The sequence below is a fragment of the Centropristis striata genome, chromosome 16 (assembly GCF_030273125.1).
Source record: "Centropristis striata isolate RG_2023a ecotype Rhode Island chromosome 16, C.striata_1.0, whole genome shotgun sequence".
NCBI lineage: Eukaryota > Metazoa > Chordata > Actinopteri > Perciformes > Serranidae > Centropristis > Centropristis striata.
Window position 1 is genome coordinate 20895768 of NC_081532.1, and position 20544 is coordinate 20916311.

The 20544-nt window shown below is 37.8% G+C and overlaps 1 protein-coding gene across 1 annotated transcript; it reads left to right on the forward strand.

Annotated features, from left to right (window-relative positions):
* The first annotated feature begins 5115 nt into the window (after positions 1-5115).
* On the forward strand, positions 5116-16784 carry kcnk5a (potassium channel, subfamily K, member 5a). Its single transcript, XM_059353751.1, has 5 exons — positions 5116-5578; positions 13413-13524; positions 13887-14053; positions 14146-14314; positions 14414-16784. The coding sequence occupies exons 1-5, from the start codon at positions 5393-5395 to the stop codon at positions 15367-15369; spliced, it is 1590 nt and encodes a 529-aa protein (XP_059209734.1). The 5' UTR covers positions 5116-5392; the 3' UTR covers positions 15370-16784.
* The last annotated feature ends 3760 nt before the right edge of the window (positions 16785-20544 follow it).

A 20544-nucleotide genomic window follows, 5' to 3' on the forward strand; every position in this document is an offset into this window, starting at 1 on the left:
AGGATGTTATCCATTGAATCTATTTTCCAAGTTTGTTTTTGATGTGACTGATATGTTGTGATTTTGGGTAGGAAGGTCAAGTGTTCCACTGGGTGTTGTTACAACAAAGCAGGAATGAGTCTTATGCAACAATGTGCGTATGTCACGATCTTGCTAACATGTTGTGCTGTCTCACGGTTCATCTCTGACCTCTGTCACACTACAAAGACACCAGCACACAGCTGAGACAGCTGATTTTGGTAGTGCATGCTTTTGCATGACTCTACAAGGGCATTTATCTATTTACACTACATTGCATGCTAGTGTCATTATTATGCAATATTTGAAGGCAGTTTGGTTTTTAGGAAATGCGCTATTGTGTTTTTTTCCCCCCTTTTTCCAGCTGATTAGCTTAGCCTAGCTTAGCAAACAGTATGAAAACAAATGCCTGGCTCTGTAACAAAACAACAGAATCTACATGCACCTCTCAAGCTCACTTACACATTTTATCTGTTCTATTTAAACTCGTCCTTGCTGGTTACCTGGCAGCTGGTTCCAGCCATGAAATAGTGTGGCACATAACCCAACGAAAATGGCACAGGTTTACACTGTTTTTTGTTCAGGTTAACAACATATAATAGATGAATTATTGAGCATTAGAGGTGGTCTGCGGATTATGTTACCTCTGGACACACTTTTCTGTCTGCAGGGCATTCTGTGCACAAATATCCATGACAAGAATTTGCATATTATGTTATATTATCAAACACACTATACTTCATGAACTATAAAGACAAGAATCCTTCACAAATTATATTTTTTGTATTATTATTTAACTCTATTTCCAATTTGGACATGCAATCCATTTCCTTTCATCAGATATTCATAACTTAAAACACACATTTTTATCATGCCCACATGTTTTGACCTGACACATTCCCCTTCCTAAGAATTTAGGATATGAGTCACATAATCAACAGGAAAGAGGCATCATTTTAAAAAAAAAAACAACAAATTTCCTCACTCTATTTTCTGTTGGCTATCTGTGGCCCTGATGTAACTATGACTGAAAAATACAGTTCTTTTACCTCAATCAAATTAGATGTCATTATGATTTTTTTTCTTAAAAGATAGTTTTGGTAAACAACTTGAAGGTGCTTAGTATTCTTATGCTATCAGAATTGATGTCAGGTGGCTACATTTAATGTATTTGCTAATGCTGTAAGAGAATAAACCACAAAGACCGATCTCTTGTTGTCAGTCCTTGGTTCTTCAGAAATTACCACGACACTGTAAAAAAAAAACCCCTAAGTCCTTTTACACAGAAGTGTTCAGATCCCTTACTTCAGTAAAAGTACTAATACTACACTGTGAAATTACTTTCACTACAAGTAAAAGCCCTACATTCAAAATGTACTTAAGTAAAAGCACAAAAGTATCAGCATCAAAATGTACTGAAAGTATCAAAAGTAAAGGTCTTCGGCTTGCAGAATGGCCCCAGAATATTGTTTTATATATTCCAAATATATTATTCATGCATTTATGTAAATGCAAAAATGCAAATACTGATGTCCGGGTAGGGCAAATTTGAACTACTTAATATACTGTTATGCAGTTTAATTTAAAAACATGCAAAATCATTTAAAATTAATCATATTTTTTATGTTGTATCTCAACCTGGAAAATAACTTAAGCTTTCAGCTAAATGTATAGGAGTAAAAAGTACAATATTTACCTCTAAAATTTAGTGAAGTAGAAGTGTAAAGTTGCATATGTGGAAATACTCCAGTAAAGTACCTCAAAATTGTACTTAAGTAAATGTACTTAGTTACATTCCATATATTTATGAATAATATTCCATTTACAAAAAATGGCCATTACTTAGACTGGCCTTTACGTATTTTGAACAGTTAAAAGTGTGTTATTAGATAGTCTACTGTGCGAAAAAAAAAAAAAAGCATAGTTACAACATGCAAACAGCAACGATTCAGCGGAATGGCCTGTGAACAGTACGAGTTTATTAGTCAAAATGTCAAACTATTCCTTTAAAATTTGTTTCGCTAAGGTTTTCCTATGAAATAATCTGCAAAAAATGCTCTTAAAGCTCTCCATGTTTCTTTTTGTAACTCTATGAAATTAATATCTGTTGCAATTCGATTTTATCTCTATCACTATCATATCAAGAGGGCGTGTTTCTACAAGCTGAAATGTAGATCACTGGAGTCTCAGATGAACTTTAACTGTTGGCAAGTTTCAATCCAAGTCTTTGTGATGAACCAGTGTATCGTACCAAATCCTGATTGTTGATATTATTGACCTTTACTTTAGTAAATGTTCAGAGAGAGCCAGCACAGCCTGCTGACATGAGAGGAGAATCTTGCAGTGTACACACAGAATTACTGTTTTGAGTCAAATGTAAATATTTTAATGAATGAAGATAACTATTTAGACTGTGCTAGCAGGCCTCCTCTGAATCCTAAGAAAATAAAATGTCAAAGGTGTTCTTTGACATGATTCAGGTGTTTTTTGTGTGTGTTTTTAGAATGTTTTATGGGTTTTGTTTTTAATCCAAGTCAGATGTTTTAACATCTTTCATTCCATTGGTTTGAAAAAAGAACAGGTTAACACTTGTACTACCACCACCGGTACAGTCTGTTCTGTTGAAGTTGTAGTTTTTATGCAGTTCCACATGCATATTGAAGGTTAGCAGTGTAATGGTTTATTTTTGAGTTAATGAGCGTTTCCTGACAAACTTAAAATAACTTTCACTTTCTACTTAAGTAAGCACTAGTACTCTGTGGGAGGGCACATTGTCTACAAATGAGTTGCTTGAGTTTATACTTAACTTGTACTTGCTGGAGCATAAAGCACATTACGCACACACACACACACACACACACACACACACACACACACACACACACACACCCTTGTTCTTCTATCTTTGTGAGGGCCCTCATTAGAACCTTAACACTAACCCTTAACCTAACCTTCACCATCACAACTAAATGCCCAACCCTAACCCTAACATAAACCTGATGACTTTAACCCTAAAACAAAGTCTGAACTCTCAAACAAGCCTTTAAAGAAGTGAGGACCTGCCGAAATGTCCTCACTTCACAAAAATGTCCTCACTCATGCTCCGGTCCCCACTATGTAGGAAGTACAAGAAAACACACACACACACAACCACACACACTTTCAAAAGAACAGCCTCGGGCCAGTAGTATACCAGTGATCATGATGCAATGCCTTACTGTCGTGCATGCCATAAATTCCCACACGGCCCCCAACTTATACTGTTACACTACAAGTACACTGAGGTCTTATGACAACAATAAAGTGTAAGTCAGTATGATTATTCCTTTCCTCATCCTCTTATGCAAACTCAGCTCCCATCCAACTCTGTACTTTGACTCAAAGGGATGATAATAAAGCATAATCTCTGTCTAAGGATCTGTGGCTCTACGTGCTCTACTCAAACTCGAATCAATACGTGTGTTCCTTTGTTTGATCTATGCTCCTCACAGCATCAACAAAGAGAACAGAACACATCACTTGAGCAAACAATTGAGCAGCTGAGCTCCTGACATTGATAAAGGTTACCTATAGGCGCACGTCATTTGCAACTTATCCCCATCTTTCAGCTACTTCATGTGCAACTTTGCTGCATATTGATGAACACTATCTCATATTAGGCTACATTGGCTTCTCGCCATGTCAAACAGGTTCTCGTGTGTGTGGTGTGACACCACTGTGACAGTCATTAACTGTCTGTGGTAGCATTCCTTGAAGTTATTTGATAACTTTTGCAACCCTGAGCATATAAATTTTCACATGACTCACTGTGACTGCAGGTAGGTGAATTTATATAATGAAACCTAAATGTTTTGCATGGAGAAGCACGGACAGGGGCACTGCTTGTCAATGATTGCCCATTTTAAAACTTTCCAGCTGATAACAACAAACAACGCCAAGAAAAAAGTCAATAGGGCAAAAGTAAAAATTCAATGCAATCAATGGCAATCTGTGCAAAACCGAACATCTGCACTCTAAAGAATATGAATGTTTTATGCATGAATTGATTTTTATCATCTGCTGAAGTGACAATGGGCTTTAAAATCATAAGGAAATTTTCTAAAAAGTAATCAAGAAAATTACTAATTTGTATTTATTTATTTATTTTTGCTTAAAGTAATATGCGGTTTCCTTTTGTGTCTTTATTATGCAATTATGTCTTTATTAAACTTTCCACACTGAAATCTAAAAAAAGATCTGAGAGCCAAACAATACAAAAACAACTTTTGCTGCAAATGCCAAAGACTTGCTTTTAAATGTTGAATTGCATGGGGGAGTTTTGAGGTTAATGGAGAAGAGATAAAAACCAATGCTTTTGTTTAATGATTTTTGATATTGCAATGGGTTTTAAAAAATACATATTTTGTAAGCATGTAGCGGCTAGCTTAGCTCAATGACCTCTCATTTATATTGAGACTTTTTCATCACAAATGTGTTTTACTTACAATTAAACACTTTATCCATGCAGTGTCATTAGTCTCAAATAGTTTTTATTACAGTTTGAAAAGTTTTGTGCCTGAATAAATAATTGTTGTTGTTTTTTGTGTGTAGCAAATCCAGTACTGTACACCTACTTACACACCACACTCAGAGACTGCTTCCACGGAAATAAAAATTGCACAACTACTACGACTAGACTAACTAGAATCAATTGTTAAGCTGCTATCACTGTTTATGTCATATATTTTTGGGTATTTTTTAATTTTGTATATTTTTATGCATTGTGTTTAAATATATTCTTAATTCTTTTTTGTATTCTTCAGAAGCCCAATAATGATCAATTTAATGACAATAAAGATCTTTCTGATTCTGATTGAGATTTAGTAGCCGTCAACTTTTTCACATTGTTGAGCCACTTTTTAAAGTTTGTGTTCAACTTTTGAGTGTCTCAGAGTCGGGCAGCTGAACACCTGTAACCAAAAACTGCAAACAGAACAAACTGCAGGGTGTGTGAGCCCCCTCCCTGCGCTGTTTTCTGGGCGGATCTTCGCTGCTCCTCTCCACTCCCAGACTCACAGTTCACTACTTTAGCAGGCAGTCCTCCTCCGGCTGCGCACGTGGACATAATACTACTGCAGCTGCGGCTCCACGCGCGCTCATCCCCGCTTTATGACTACTTTTATCCTGTTATGTCTGGAGCCCAATGCTGTCAGCAGCGGCACATTTCATGCATTTTTCAGGGCCCTCGCGCGGAGGAAGAAACTTTTCGTAAACCAAAAGACTTGCTAAGAATGAGTCGCGAATAACTCCGGGTATTGTTGTTATCTACCCTCTCCTTTCTTTCTCTCTTCTCCCCCTGTCCCGCGCTCTCCAAGTTGAGTCATTGTACATAAGTATGGTAGATAAAGGCCCCTTGTTGACTTCTGCCATTATTTTTTACCTGTCCATTGGGGCAGCAATTTTTCAAGTTCTGGAGGAGCCCAATTGGAAGCAGGCTGCAAAGCAGTATAGTGACAAGAAGGATAAAATACTTGAGGACTATCCCTGTCTGACGAAAGATGATTTGGACAAAATATTAGAGGTATGGACACGTTCTTAAACTGCACATTTTTTCCACATCATACTGCAAATCACTTAAACTGCTGCAGGCTTACTATCAGTCAAAAGTGAATCACCGAATTAGCCATGAAAAATGTGACACATGAGGGCTTAATGCGCCTCAGCTGATATGTAAACTTTATCCAAACACTAACACAACTTCCAAGGAATGAGATGTGGTCAGTACATTTGGGGTCAACACACCCACATATCCAGCTCAAAGGCCTAAATTTTAAAATAAAACTCTCTGAATTGCATCTGAAAAAACGCCTCATAAATGTTATCTTTGGTGGCGTCCATGTGTCCAAGCTGAAGGATGATAATTATTTTATGACCTATTTAAGTTAATTTGCTGTTGTAAACCTGACTGTCTGGAGCAGTGGTTGTGATATAGGGTGCGGAGGGCCAATATGTGACCTCAACCCTTTAAAAAGTTGCAGAACATGTTGTTCCTTTGCCAATATCTTGTTAAAACGACAATTCTGTAAGCAGTAGTAAAGCTGGAGCCATTGACCTCTGTGGTTTTACCATCAGCACATAATGAACGCATAAGTCAACACGGCTGTGGTTTCACAGGTGTTTCACCCGTGACATGTTGTTTGTTCATATCCTTGATATGTGGAGGCTTTCTGACCTTGAGTCTTTCCATTTGATGTTTGATTGTGAGTAAGCGATGATCTTAATGTGTCAGGGGAAAGTCCTTCACCAGCAAGCGGGGAAAGATGACTTGATTTATGTGTTTGTTTGCAGTGTAAACAACAGTGTATATGCAACATACCATCTCAGAGGATCCTTTTCTGCACTGACATTGTTTCATTTCTGTCTTTTTTTCTTTTTTTTTTAGCTTTTTGCACTTTGAAAGTATGACCAGAAACATGTCTCAACCTGTACCCCGTTTGGGGCCCACATCAGTATTAAGATTTATTATCCCACCATCCCCCCTTCTGCTTCCTTCTGCTTTCTCCTTTTGTGTTTAGGGGGGGCTGAAAGGGATATGCCCATGTAGGCCTACCTCCCCCCCATTTGTGGTATCTCTAACAGCTAAATCCCTTCTTAATGTCGTTGGGAATATGAGGTTGAGAGATTTTGGATATTTTTCTTTAGTTGCTGCTGTAAAGCTGTGATTTGGTTGAACTCAGGAGCAGGAAATGTTTCAGTTTCACTTGAGCAGCTGCTCCTGTGTGTTCTCTGAGGGACAAAGACCATCATGTGTGTGTGTGGGGGGGGGGTTCAAGGCACTGCTAATGTAAAATGCAATGTGTGACTTCTTTATATTCTCTCCAATTTCAGTCATTTCTGCTGTCCTCTTATGCTCATTCTAGACATGTAGTTTACCAGTATTTTTCCTTGGTATTTGCCAAGACACCTGCTGAAAAGCAGCCTTTTGGTCTCAATAAATAACAAAAACTCATAAAAATGCAGTATATCACCCTTTCCTTTTATCAACTTAACTTGTGTTAGATATTCTATGACATTTCCATTGTGGAAACTTTGCTCAGCTTGTTAACAATTAAAATATATAAGCAGGCTTAACAAGAGAAGGCGACACTCTTGTAAAAGTTAGTCTTCTCTGTTTTTATTAACAAGGAGTTTACTATTAACTGTAGCACCCTTGAAGTGGTCACAGTTTACAGATTGGATTTTATGGTCCATCAATGTTGGCTCTTGAGAAGCCGTTATAAAAGTTCAGTGAGGGGGTGGCTGCACATTATCTCTACTGCAAATAGGGCTTAAGCTAAGTACTGTTTGCCCTGAAGCACTGTGGACATAATATATGTTCTACTATAAAGTATGAATGTCTGTCTCATTCATGGAAGTTGTGCATTTGTATACCTCTTCTGAGTGTTGAGCTTGTTCTTTCAAAACTCTCAATTGTCCCAAATTGTGGGTTTTGGTGCTAACAGCATTATAAACTTTTACATTAAGCATTTATTTATACTTGTTTGGAAGAAATAGGTGTTCCAAATAGTATCTCTTGGAGGAATAATTACAGAGATAAAGCTATAGATGACAATGTTTCATAATAATCAGTAGGTTGACCCTTTTAAGTCGGTTTTGTTTAGTCAAGGAAATATTGAAAAATGTTGATTTATTAAAAAAATGTTGATTTATTAAAGCCCTATGGTAAAAACCCTCAGTTTGTCCCACTAACCGTCAACTAAAACTAAAAGATATTCAACTGATGACTGTTACAGACCATAGCCGTTATATCTAGCTCTTCAAATCCACGAGACTCCATTGACAAAAAGAGCAATTTTCCCTCACAGTACAGGAGAGTTGCAGGTGTAGTCTTACCACCACCTTGTTCAATTAATTAGTTTGTTTTATTGCGTGACCTTAGATTCTGAACTAACATGGCGTCCACATCAGTATATCCTGTGCTGTGATTGCCAAACTCAACTACAGCTGTTGTGCTAACCTACATAGACTGTATAAATAAAAGAACATATTAAAACATCTAATGACATTAAGATAAATTAAAATAGTATCTAGTTAGACTCACACTTAGCATAATTAAGAGTTAACTCCAATGAGTCAGACTGTGACCTTTTTTCAGTGCAGCTTTAATTTTCGACTTAAAAAAGAGCAGCGTGGGCTTATCTGATTTCAATTTTTCAACATATCAATCAGATTATGACAGGCTTAGAAGGGGGGGGGCGCATGTTTAAATAGCAGATGAACTTCTCCGTCTAAACCAACTCACTCAATTCAAACACTCACCAAACCAGGGCTGTATAGGAGATTTTATAGAGTCAGCACAAGACAGCCTAGGCTTAAAAGGAATTTATATTTGTTTATAAATGTCACAAAAGTGGTATCAGAATAAGTAAGATCAAAATCTGTATGTTTTTTTTTCACTTCCTGTAAAGCAGTTTCGAATGTAAGCAAAAATGATTCCAGTAAATGAGACGTTCGGCAAGTAGATAGCCACACGAGTCATATGTCACCGTTTGCGGGTCATAGAAATGATCGTAGTAGTAGTTGTCAATAACAAATGTATAGAGAAAATAGGAAGTTTAATAAGAGATTTGATTTTAAATCCATTTACTGTACACTACTCAAAAATTCAGTCGGGAAATAAACAGAAGCAGCACAGATGCTAATGCTGCAATGACACAAGTAACAACTTAATTGTTTGATTAATATCTGTTATTTTTCAGGAAAATCCTACTCACTGTGCCTTTTTTTTTTTTTTTTTTTAAGATCAAGTTTGCAAACACTGCCCAACACACTGCTGTCACATGGCTGAACTGAAACATGGCCTGGCATCAGAGTGAAGAAGCACAATGAAGTAGCGCTCTGTTTTCAGGGAAAGCTGACTTTGTCATGTGCCTAGGGTGCTGTCTAGGGGCAGCTAGATTGAAAGAGCCAAGTCTTTCTTCCCGTTTTGAAAAGTCTGGAAGAAAAAAAAGAGAGATTTGCACTGGAGTCATTGAAGGTAGCAATGTATGTCACAAGTTAAGGTTTAGGCAATTTTTGACAAGACAGAAGTGTCTTTATTGTATCCCTGATTTAATAAACTTCAAACCCAGAATATTGTTAGCACAGTCAGCAGTGTTCAAGTTCTAGTTACCCTAGTTTAGCAGTGAACCTGCAATGGTATCAGCCCAATAAAGAAAAGAATCAATAAAATGCCATATGTTGTGTTAATGAAGTTCTTTTAATCTCACGCAGTATTAACAGCCCAGTTTAAAGCTGCTTCTCACGAATGTGTTGATGGTGTAATCTGCTCTGCTTAACAAATGTGTAAGAATCCTTTCACTGTCTGATAAAGGAATAAGATGTAAAATTCCATACCTAAAAATCTATAAAAGTCTGCTCTGCATCAGTTTCTTCTTAATATTAATTTGCGTCTAACATTTCTTTATGCATGGATTAAATCGCCCAAATCCCACACCTTTTTTCACCTCCCATCTCTTGCAAAGAGTTTTTCCAGTCACTAACTCAGCACTGTTCCTCAAACACACTGTTTGCAAACAATCCACATCTGTATCAGAAGTCAATACATAATGACATGGAAGAGCCTGAGTGAAGTCATGGTTTGTGAGCTGACCACAAGCAGCTGTTTGTCTGCTGGAAGTGGAAAAATACCTAGGAGCTGGAGTGGTATGCTGGGCCGCCAGCTGTCCTGATAACAGTTGGAGTTTGTCATTGTAGTTTTTTACTGTTCTTTGCTTATCAAAGTGGGGCAGTGGCAGTTTCCTGGAATTTGGCAATATTTCCAGTTCCACAAAAGTAAAGGAATCCTTTAGAGTGTGTATACATGAGGCAGCAGATTGTGACTTAAAGTACAGTGTAATGTATATGTGAATGTATTCATATCATAACTTTGTGTAAACCTTACACAACCTTAGGGATGTGTGACTTGAAGAGGCAAAGATTGTTTTATAGTTTGTTTATAACAGTTTTTTTTCTGTTTTAATATCCCTAAACATGTATGCTCAATGAGTAAATGAATATTGCTGCAGTCCATTAAATCGTGTGGACAATACTGCCACTTGCAGCTGATGACAAACAAGTTTAATATTGTGTAGAATGTTTGGGATTTTTTTTTTTGCTTCACAATAAACTGATCAAAAGTGCTGCAAATTGTTTTCCTGTTTTGGAAAGGTTACTCAGTATAGGTGGCAGGGATTTTCCTTTCGGCGTTTGTTGTATTTCATGACTGGACTTTTAGTTTGTAAAAGCAAAGATATCTTGCTGCCTTGGTCTTCTGTCTCCATAATGCAGTTTACCAACACAGTGATTGTGAGCCAGTATTTCTTTCATCATTAATGAGCTGAGGCAGTATTGTTGTCTGTGGTTTATTTAACACATTTTCAGACCTCTTCCCTTTTGATTTCATTAGTTTTGCACAGTGTAATTTGGAGAGATTTATAACTGCATACATTGTTTATCAAGATTGCTGAGTTTCTAAAAGAAACACTGTTTTAGAGAAGTATCTTCTACAAATGGTGTTTTCTAAGGTCATAGTGTTATTTTATACTTTGTTAGGATCAAATAAGACACCTTTTTATTTTTCTTCCATGAAGCAAGAGTGTCCATGCTGGTAGCCTGATATCCAGTTGTATAGTGGCCAGGCTTGTAGAGAAGCCAGTTTTACAACCTCCTCCAAAGCTGGTTTCAACCCAGTGTGACACAAAGTGTCTTTTATCGTTCTTCCCCCAGTGCTGGTGCCTTTTGACTTGTTCTCAGGGTTATTTGTGACCTCTAGTGACCATGAGTTGACCCGTAGCTGACCTTTCAACTTTTTAAGGACCCTGTGCATTGCAAAGCCTGTTCAGTCATGTTTGAGCATCTTTAGTTAGGGCATTAGTAGTACTTCTCCTAACTGTTTCAGTCGTAGACGACAGTTCAATGCTAGATTATTTAAAGATTAGCAGTAACTGTGAACATGTTAACCTCTAAAGTCTTTGTCCTCTATTCTTTGAGTGACACTCTGCCCTCTGTATTCCTGCGAATCAGCGTTTTGTTCATCTCAAACTTCAGCACTTTTTATCTGACAGGCAGACTGAACACGTGCAAATCACCCTCATTAGGCTAGTATAAGGTGCTGAGCACACACACAGACCACAGACATGACTCACAAACATAACATTTGTTATTTTTTTCCCGCAAACCTCAAATTTTCACAGTCCAAGCTAGTGGGGTATGATTTCCTATTTGCTTCACCAGAGAGATGAATGAATGCTGGTTTAGGGGATTTTCCAAAAGTCTGTTATTTGAATTGTGAATCTTTCATGTTATGAAGCGCATCTCATCACTTTCCATTCGTACAAACCGCAGTGCTGGAAACGGTACACGTGATGCCCTTAGGACTTTTGTTTGTGGGCAGATTTGAAGAGGGAAAGTGCATCTAAAGTTCCCAAAGTCACCTGCTTTTGGTTTGATACACTCTGAGGTGGTGTCTCTTCTCGTTACAGTAGTCTTTCCTCCACTTGTACAAAAAATGTTGTTCCAGGAACATTATGATGTTAAACGATACATTGCACTGATTACTATTGCGATAGTTGTGTCTTTCCTTTTGTATATTAGATTCTAGTGCTCAACATCAGCCAAATGAGATTTTATCCTGAACTTGACCAATATCAAGGTTACCCCATGCATATAAATGTAATTAGTAGGGTTTGGTTAGTGTCAACATTTAAAATCAGTTTGATATTAAGCCAAACACTTCACCAAGCCCGAAGGATGTAGACAACTGGATACAGTGTTGGAGGCAGCTGACACATGTTGGCTCTTCTGCACTGTGGGGACCAGAGCAAGAGCACTTGAGACTTCCACCAGCTGAGCAGAAGAAGAAACTTCCTAGACCTTCCAAATTGTATTGGACCGAATGAGTCAAATCTAATAAACAAATTTATGTGGATGCTTGCCAACCCAGAAAGAGCACTGTGCTTTGAGGCCAGTTATCAGCATGTCATCATGTCAGGTCATTTCATATATAGAAGTCTAACTTTATTGGCTTATTGCACCACTTTCATAGGAATGAACAGGGCCCTGACACCCAGTGCTGTTTATAAATCCATGGGCGCCACATTCAGCAGGACAGCTTTTCTCGCCACACCAAAAAACACATAAATATTGTCTCCTTCATGTTGCCAGCCTCAGCGCTGTAATAAAGTGTGCACATCCTGTCGGACACTAGTGGCTCCATTAGTACATTAATAAACAAACATACTTACAGGGTCAGCACAGGTTGCTGATGTAGGCTGCTTTTTGACTTGCCAAAACGTGTCCTAAGAAAAAATGCCAGTTCACCTGATTTTGAGTAAAATCAAACTGGCACAGCTCAGCTTCATACGCTAATAATCAATAATTATAAACGCTGTGAACTCTGGACTGTGTAAGCAAAGCAGTTGTCCACTTGTGGGGCTTTTCGCTCTTTAATTTTCTAGCCATCATTCGAACACACAAACTTGGTCATCACTACTGTCATCCCAAAAATCCAACAGAGGAACTTTGTTGTTTCAGCAGACAAAAGAATGGCCTCCCCTTGTGCTGGTAATTGCAGACTACAACTGTCACAGACCTGTTATTATTAAGGAATCAGGCATCTTCCAGTACTTAAAGGCTTATGTGAATTTTGCCAACCCCTGCACATTTCACCCCTTCAAGCACATTTGGAGAAAGAAGAACTTTGTTGTGGGGGGGATGCATTGTCCAAACACACATGACTGGCTGTTTGTGAATACCCAAGGGGGGGAATTCAGTCTATGTTGTGGCTGTTCAGGCACACACATGGTTGGGAATGATTGATTAGTTACTTTCTGTCTCCTTTGAATGTCAACACTACAACTTTCTTGCAAGAGTGATCTGCTATAGCCTGTGCTCTAGGTGGTTGGAGACAGATATTACCTGTAAATTAAGCATCAAATAATATATTTTGTCTATATTAAGTGGAACTCTTCTTCATTGGGTTTTAGAAAAAGATTTTCAAAAAGGAAAAGCGCAGCTACTGATTGTAGTGATCTTGCAATCCATGTACCATTATGGGATTATGAAATGGCTGTTTAGGTCTTCCTGTTTCCCTACCAATATAAGCAGAGGTCAAAGCCCTCACGGCAACGGTAATTCTACAGTGTGCATGGGTGTCGTTTCAGCTCATTAGTACCACTGGAGATATCATCAGCATATCACAGGAAGGATGTGGTGAAAGAAATGGATCTTATACACAAGAAACTTCCTGTCTTCTTTTAGTTCAGCCTTTTTTAACTCGCAGTTTTATAGCATCCATGTTGTTGAGTGTCCATTAATTTCTTGTGGAGTTGATTTCAAGCTTATACTCAGTTGTGTTTGCTCTTCTTTGTCCTCAGGTGGTGTCTGATGCTGCAGGCCAAGGGGTCACTATAACTGGCAGCAAGACCTTCAACAACTGGAACTGGCCAAATGCCGTTATCTTTGCTGCCACTGTTATCACCACGATCGGTAAGTAACTCTGTAGGTTCAAGTGTGAAATATCTGCTTCTGATGGTGGAAAATTGGCTTTTAAAATGTGGTGATCAAACCTTACTTGTATATTTAAGAGAATATCAGACTTGGTAAGGGTACAGTAGTTGGAAAACACATTTTAGAACAATCTTACTTAGCTTCATTGGGACAATCTGGATTGCAGTCATCTATTTGGTGTTTTGCCAACGTGTGTACAAATCAAATGCACAGGACACAGATGAGTGAGACTCAAAGATTAGGACAGCCCACATTGGTGGCATGGTTTTTCTAATTCTTAATTGTACATGATTGAGACATCCGGACCCTAACCACATTGTTTCAACTCTTAATTTTTAAAGGATATGGAAACATCGCCCCCAAAACGTCAGCAGGCCGTGTATTTTGTATCTTCTACGGACTGTTTGGTGTGCCTTTATGTCTTACCTGGATCAGTGAGCTAGGAAAGTTCTTTGGAGGCAGAGCCAAGCACCTGGGACAGTTTCTCACCAAAAAAGGATTCTCACTGGTAAGTAGATATGATTTTTTTTCACGTACTTGTTAATACTTGTATCTCTCTCTAACTTCAATCTGAACACATGTTTTTTTTTTCTTTTCCAGAGAAAGGCTCAATTTACCTGCACAGCTATATTTCTGCTCTGGGGTGTGCTGGTCCATCTAGTCCTTCCACCTTTTGTATTTATGTCCCAAGAGGGTTGGACATATATTGAAGGCTTGTACTTCTCATTTGTCACCTTGACCACAATTGGATTTGGGGACCTGGTAGCAGGTAAGCTGAGAAATAAATTATTTTGCTTGAACAAATCAGAATAAAACAAGCCAGAACTTCGGAATCGAATGACGGTTGACTATCTTTTTGTCTTTGCAGGTGTAGAACCAAATAAAGAATACCCAACTCTGTACCGTTACTTTGTGGAAGTGTGGATTTATCTGGGGTTGGCCTGGCTTTCTTTGTTCTTCAACTGGAAAGTACGGATGGTGATTGAGGCCCACAAGGCACTGAAGAAACGCCGCAAGCTGCGCAAGCTATCTCTTGATGAGCTCCGGCACTACAAGGAGTCTCACAAGGCCTCCCTTCGTTTGCCACCTACTCCTAATGATGTCAACATCTTCAGCTTCCTGTCCAAGAAGCAGGAAGGCTACAATGACTTGATAAAGCAGATTGGCACCAAAAAAGATGGTAGAAGAAGCAACAGTAGTAATGCAAACACCATCAATAAATCCAAAGATATCGGTCGTTCCAAGAGTTGCAACGATGCTCCCATCTTTAATGGTCACACCATCCTTAGTCTGGACCGTTCACCGCGCCAAAAGAGACGCTATAGTTTTAGCGATCGCGTCACTGTTGCTTTCTCAAAGTCCAAGAACTACCTCCTGGGCTCAGACAACGGTTTGCTGCTTACAGAGGACCAAGTAGAGGGCGACCTAGACCTTGACCCCAGCCAAATGTACGAGAACCAGCTTGACAAGGACGTTGAATTGGAGAACGGAGGGATGGGCGACTGTGGAGCAGGGGGTCGAAGGGCGTGGGACTCTAAGGAGTACCATCCTCTGACATTCCAAAATGCAAACATTACTTTTATAGATGAGGAGAACTTTCTCAGTAATAACTTGGAAGAAGAGGATGACGATGACGATGATGACGCTGATTCTAAAGCAAAACTATCTATTACTACATGTGATGAAAACATTGAAACAAACTCCAAGGAAGAGCAGATTTCAGAATCTGAAGGATCTGTGTTCACTAGTGATGGTTCAGAGCACAGCCACTCCTATGAGAAACTTGTAGAAGAATATGCAAAGGAAGAAAATACAGAATCTTGAGATATCACAGTCTTGAACTATGTAAAGTCAACGCATCATCCAGGTCCTTTGATGTTGACTTGGTTGCCATTGAAGTATATGTATTCTAATGTGAATTGTTTGAATGAATATCAGGATTCCCATTGCACATTTGGGGGTCTGATGATGAAAGACTGCAAAGCCAAGATCAAATTTCAAATACATTTTATGTTCGAATCTGGGGAATGAAAATCAACATCATGTTGAGGTTCCTTAAAACTCTTGATCATCTTGATGAATATGGACTACAGAGCACGAACCCCATGAGTATTTAACATCTACTCTATTTATGTCTTTTTGTATGGTTTGAGAAACTGAATGCCACACATGTATTGTAATGTTCCAACCAAGAACTATTTACCATGAGTTATTTTTTTTCTACTCATAGGCTGATAAGAAATTCTATGTGGAAATGTGTTTGATCTCCATAGTTTCTTCTATGCATATTCACCATATTGGTGCTTTTTATAATATTTATTTAAAAAATGAAGGACACAGTAGCTTTTATTCAATGGCGACATGGGTTTATATGTCACCCATTGCACAATTCCACCAAAATGAGGACAGTTCGGAGTCCATTTCAGTGCAGACTGTCTTTTTAGAGCCTGAGCCAAACATTTGTCCTTAAAGAAAATGAAGGGGGTTAAGAGCCAATTCTCCTTTTTTTTTCTTTTCTTTTTTTTTTCTTTTTTGAAGTCCTTGATCACTTGTTGTGTCTGAGATTTCTGTATATTTTGACTGTGAGCAATAGAATTATGACTGCACTAGAGGTTATCAGTGATGCAAAGCAACATCTAGATATCTAGAACCAACTGAGAAACTATGAAAGGAATCTAATTAATTCCATGAACGGAGAACAGTTCATGGCAAATCTGAATTTCCCGCCAGAGAGACGGATTGTTTTTTGCCTTTTTTGAACACTTTTGTCCCAAACTGCTATTAGAAATGCTTTGGTAATGATCCCCAATACCCTCAAACTGGTTTCGTGAAAAATTACAGTTTTTTGCTGCAGACAACAGGTCAAGTGCCAATCTGTGGCTTCTGGGCATAATGGAAAACCTTTACAGCAAGAATATTCTCACTTCTTGTCTCTTTAGCACCCTTTGACTTCATTGTATTTGCCATGTAAATATTGGCTGAAAGCCCGACAGTAGCCACAAACACAGCTTTGCTTAGGACATGGCCTTGCTGCTCATGTTTGCCTTTGGGGGCTTGCACTGGCATGAAAGACTGAAGTACCGCATGTGACAGGCATCCAAGGTTAACCTGAAACCGATCAATGCTCTCTTGACGTATGTTTCAGTCATGAGACATAAAGTCGACGGTACTGGTGCTCTTAACTACTGCATTATGTTCCTCCACAAAACTGTAAACTTGGAACTAAAATCTAATGTGCATTGCATCTCCCGGTCTCACTTTTGAAAGGGCTTTAGACCCTACTAACCCACTGCTTTTTGCACACAAAACTTGCACACAAAAACTTGAAACAGTGTTACAGTGAAAAGTAAGATAGCACACAGGGCTACTTTAATCAGGAAATCTTCATTTAAGTCAAACTGTAATCATAGTCCATTATTTTTAGTTGTTTTTGTGAACACATGGACCGCACCATCGTAACTCCTAATTTACAGAAGACTGCTATTACGTGTAATGCCTTCAATCCACTGCAAAGCAGGGGGTATAAAGTACAATGTAACATCTATTAAATATGCTTGTACTGATTCACAGAAAAGATCACACTCACTTTTTTCCCCCTCCTCTTGTATTTTGTCACAGGGCCACCACTTTTTTGTCTATGTGAACATTCCTCTCGCTCTCATTTTCACTGGTTTTCCTTGATGTGTTGGTTCGGCATTGTAATACAGCCATGGTACTTGTCTGGACTGAATTTCAAGTTTGTCTCTAGATTATTAACTACTAACAGGTTAGGTTGGTTAAACCCATTGTCCCAAGCTTTTCTCTTAATGTTGCTTCATTATGTAAAACTCCAGTAGAGTTGTTTTTTAGTTTTCTTTTTGTTTTTTAAAGATTAAATTATTCATGTTTGTAAAAGTTTGCATGTGAATTCGAAAGAAAACTGTATATTTCATGTAAATAAACATTTAATAATACTTGAGTGTTTTTGTGATCATTGTATTTATGTGTTTGTGTGGACAGGGATACACCCCTCACTCACTTTCAGGGCAAACGTATGATGTATTAACTTTTTCTTTATCAAAGTGACACCTAGCATACAAACTTCAAGGCCAAGCTGTCAGACAAGTGAGCCACACTGCGAAAGCAATAGGAAGCTGATATGTAACCTAGCCATCACAACAACGCTTAACTGAATAATAATGAGTAGTGTTCTACACAAACAGGGTGAATTTCTGCACATTATCTTTGCTTGTTTATGTCTTCGTATCAGTTAAATATGGGAATGTGAGGGTAGTTTAATAAACCTGGAGCCAAGCTGTTGACGTACCCTAATCTGTCAAAAAGACATGAGATTAGCATGTGAATAACAGTCACCGCTAAAAATGAAGACATTAAAATTCTCTGGTTCCACTTTGAGTGACAAATTAACCTCCGTCATCACATTTAGAAAAATATGGAATTGGACAGCTACACATTTTTTTTTTAACTTCTGAAATGCATATATGGAGTTATTGCTCTGCAGTCTGATAGCATGTAAACAGTGGTGGAATTTAACTAAGTAGGCCTACATTAACTAAAAGAATATATTTAAGTACAATTGTGACAAGTGAAAAGGGACTTGTAATTAACTTGAGTATTTCCACATATGTGACTTTATACTTCTACTTCGTTACATTTAAGAGGCAATATTGTACTTTTAACTCCACTACATGTAGCTGACAGCTTTTAGTTACTTTTCAGGTCGAGATTTAACATGAAAAAACTCATGATTATAAATAAAACCACAAAAGTACATTAAGTAAGTTAAAAGCATTGCTACCTGGACAACAGTACAACACTGCTTAAATAAATACATGAATAAAAAGAACCCAATAATATATTTGGAATATATAACACAATCTGAGTAGATACTTTGAGTACATTTTGATGCTGATACTATTGTACTTTTACTGAAGTAAGTTTTGGATGCAGGACTTTTACTTGTGGTGGAGTAATTCTGCAGTGTGGTATTAGTACTTTTACTGAATTAGAATCTGAATACTTCTTCCACCACTGCTTGTGAAACTGTTAAAGATGGGCAGTGTAGTGGTTGGTACATGCATTGTAAGTGTGTCAAGTGTAAATTAACTTCTCTCCCAAGTTTGTCAACACGGTTAGTTGGTTTATTCCTAAATTCATTTTTCTACTACATGTGCTTGTTGGACACCATAACCCCAGTAGTGGTTGGTAAAATCATTATAAGAGTGTCAAGTGTATTTTCACTTCTATCCCCATGTTTTTAATCACACTTAGATGGTGTTTGCCAAACTGCATTGTACTACCACATTTGCTTTTTTTTTTGGATAGGGTTAGGGTTGATAAAACCACACTTCCTGCTCATATTGTGCCTGTAGCAACCCTTTTACCACAAGCCATGGGTTTAGGGTTAACGTTTCTACCAAGCACATATTGATAACAATGACATTTGTGATGACAAACCCTAATCCTGTCCTTAGGGTTTATTTAATCCCATTTTATAATCCCTGTGTGCTTTTTTTGTTTGTTTTTTCTTTATCTGTTGTACCTCATTAAGAAAAGTTCTATATAAATATTTTTTTTATTATTATTATTATTATTATTGTCTTTATTTTATTGTCATTTTGTGAGTAGAATAGGGTAATACTAATAGCATTTAATTATACAATCCTGTGTTGTAGCATAATAAAATATTTAACCTTGTAACTTGTACCGTTTTCAATTAAAAATTCACCAGTTCTAACAGCAATTTTATTTTTACTCATTAGTTTGTGGACTGCTGTTTTGTAGCCCAGAGTTTGGCATGTTGGCCCTTGCCATCTTGGTTTAAGACTGTACTCATTTTGTTAATTTGCAACTTTTGCACTGTAACTGTGCAGTCACAGAAAGTAGGTCAAATGAAAATGTCACTGCACTTTGAATGCTGAAGCAAATTTAATACCATGCTCATCCTGCAAGGATCAGTTCACAAGGAGGATTTCGACTCGCACGTGTCAAACGTCACAGTGCAAGCATAGAGAAGGGTGCATGTAAGGCTAGTCTCATCATTAAAAGCACACCACACATTTGGGGGATGCCTCAGGACAGTAAAAATTGGCATTTGATCTTAGACTAGTCTGTGTTCCTCTCTGTAGTGGCACTCAAAGGGATAATTCAGAACCAATGTTTTCTTTTACTGATTCAAAAAGGGAGCTTCAGTACTAGTTTCATGGTTGTGAATATCCTCATGCTCATGTGTTAATAACCTCAGGTAAAGAGGAATCAGAGAGTCCCATGTTTTCAGTTTCACAGCACTGACATTTTAACACATCAGCAGTGAGGATTTTGTATGGTTGGAGAACTTTAAGAGTGCAATTTGATGAGGGCAATGGGTCAGGAGACTATTGCTCATCTTAAAATGCCTCCCCTCAGGACCTGGAAACTTGCACCAAAATCACACTTAACATTGACAATCTTCCAGGAAAAGTTAAGCAAAAACACAATATAAACTATAAACTGCAGAGAACAGATTTTATTTGTCATAAAAGAGTCACCACATGACTTTTTGATCTTTGGATCTATATTTTACTATCTTAACTGTCTAAAAGCTATTTGCAAGGTTATACAGAGCTGTGTTGCACACATCATAAATTTAAAACATCTCTATATGCAGAATGCAACTTAAAAAAAATCATATTTCTGTAAGGTGCACATTAAAATGTGGATTAAGAGCAAAAATATAACTATTTCCCTTTTTTAAGTTTTTAAGTTTCAGAGCATCACAATGTGAAGTTTGTAGAAGTTCCATGTTGACCTTGATTTAGTTTTATGGTATATAGTTATGGACATGTGTACTCTTCCCAGAAGCCTTGTTAACTATTATATTACACTATTTCATTACACTATCACAATGTTTACATGTTAGAATGCAAAAGACATTGATTTCCACCAGATGTAAAAAGCAGAGTGGAAAATGAAACCTTGGTGTGATGTGCTGCTGAAATTTTACACAAATATGTTGAATGG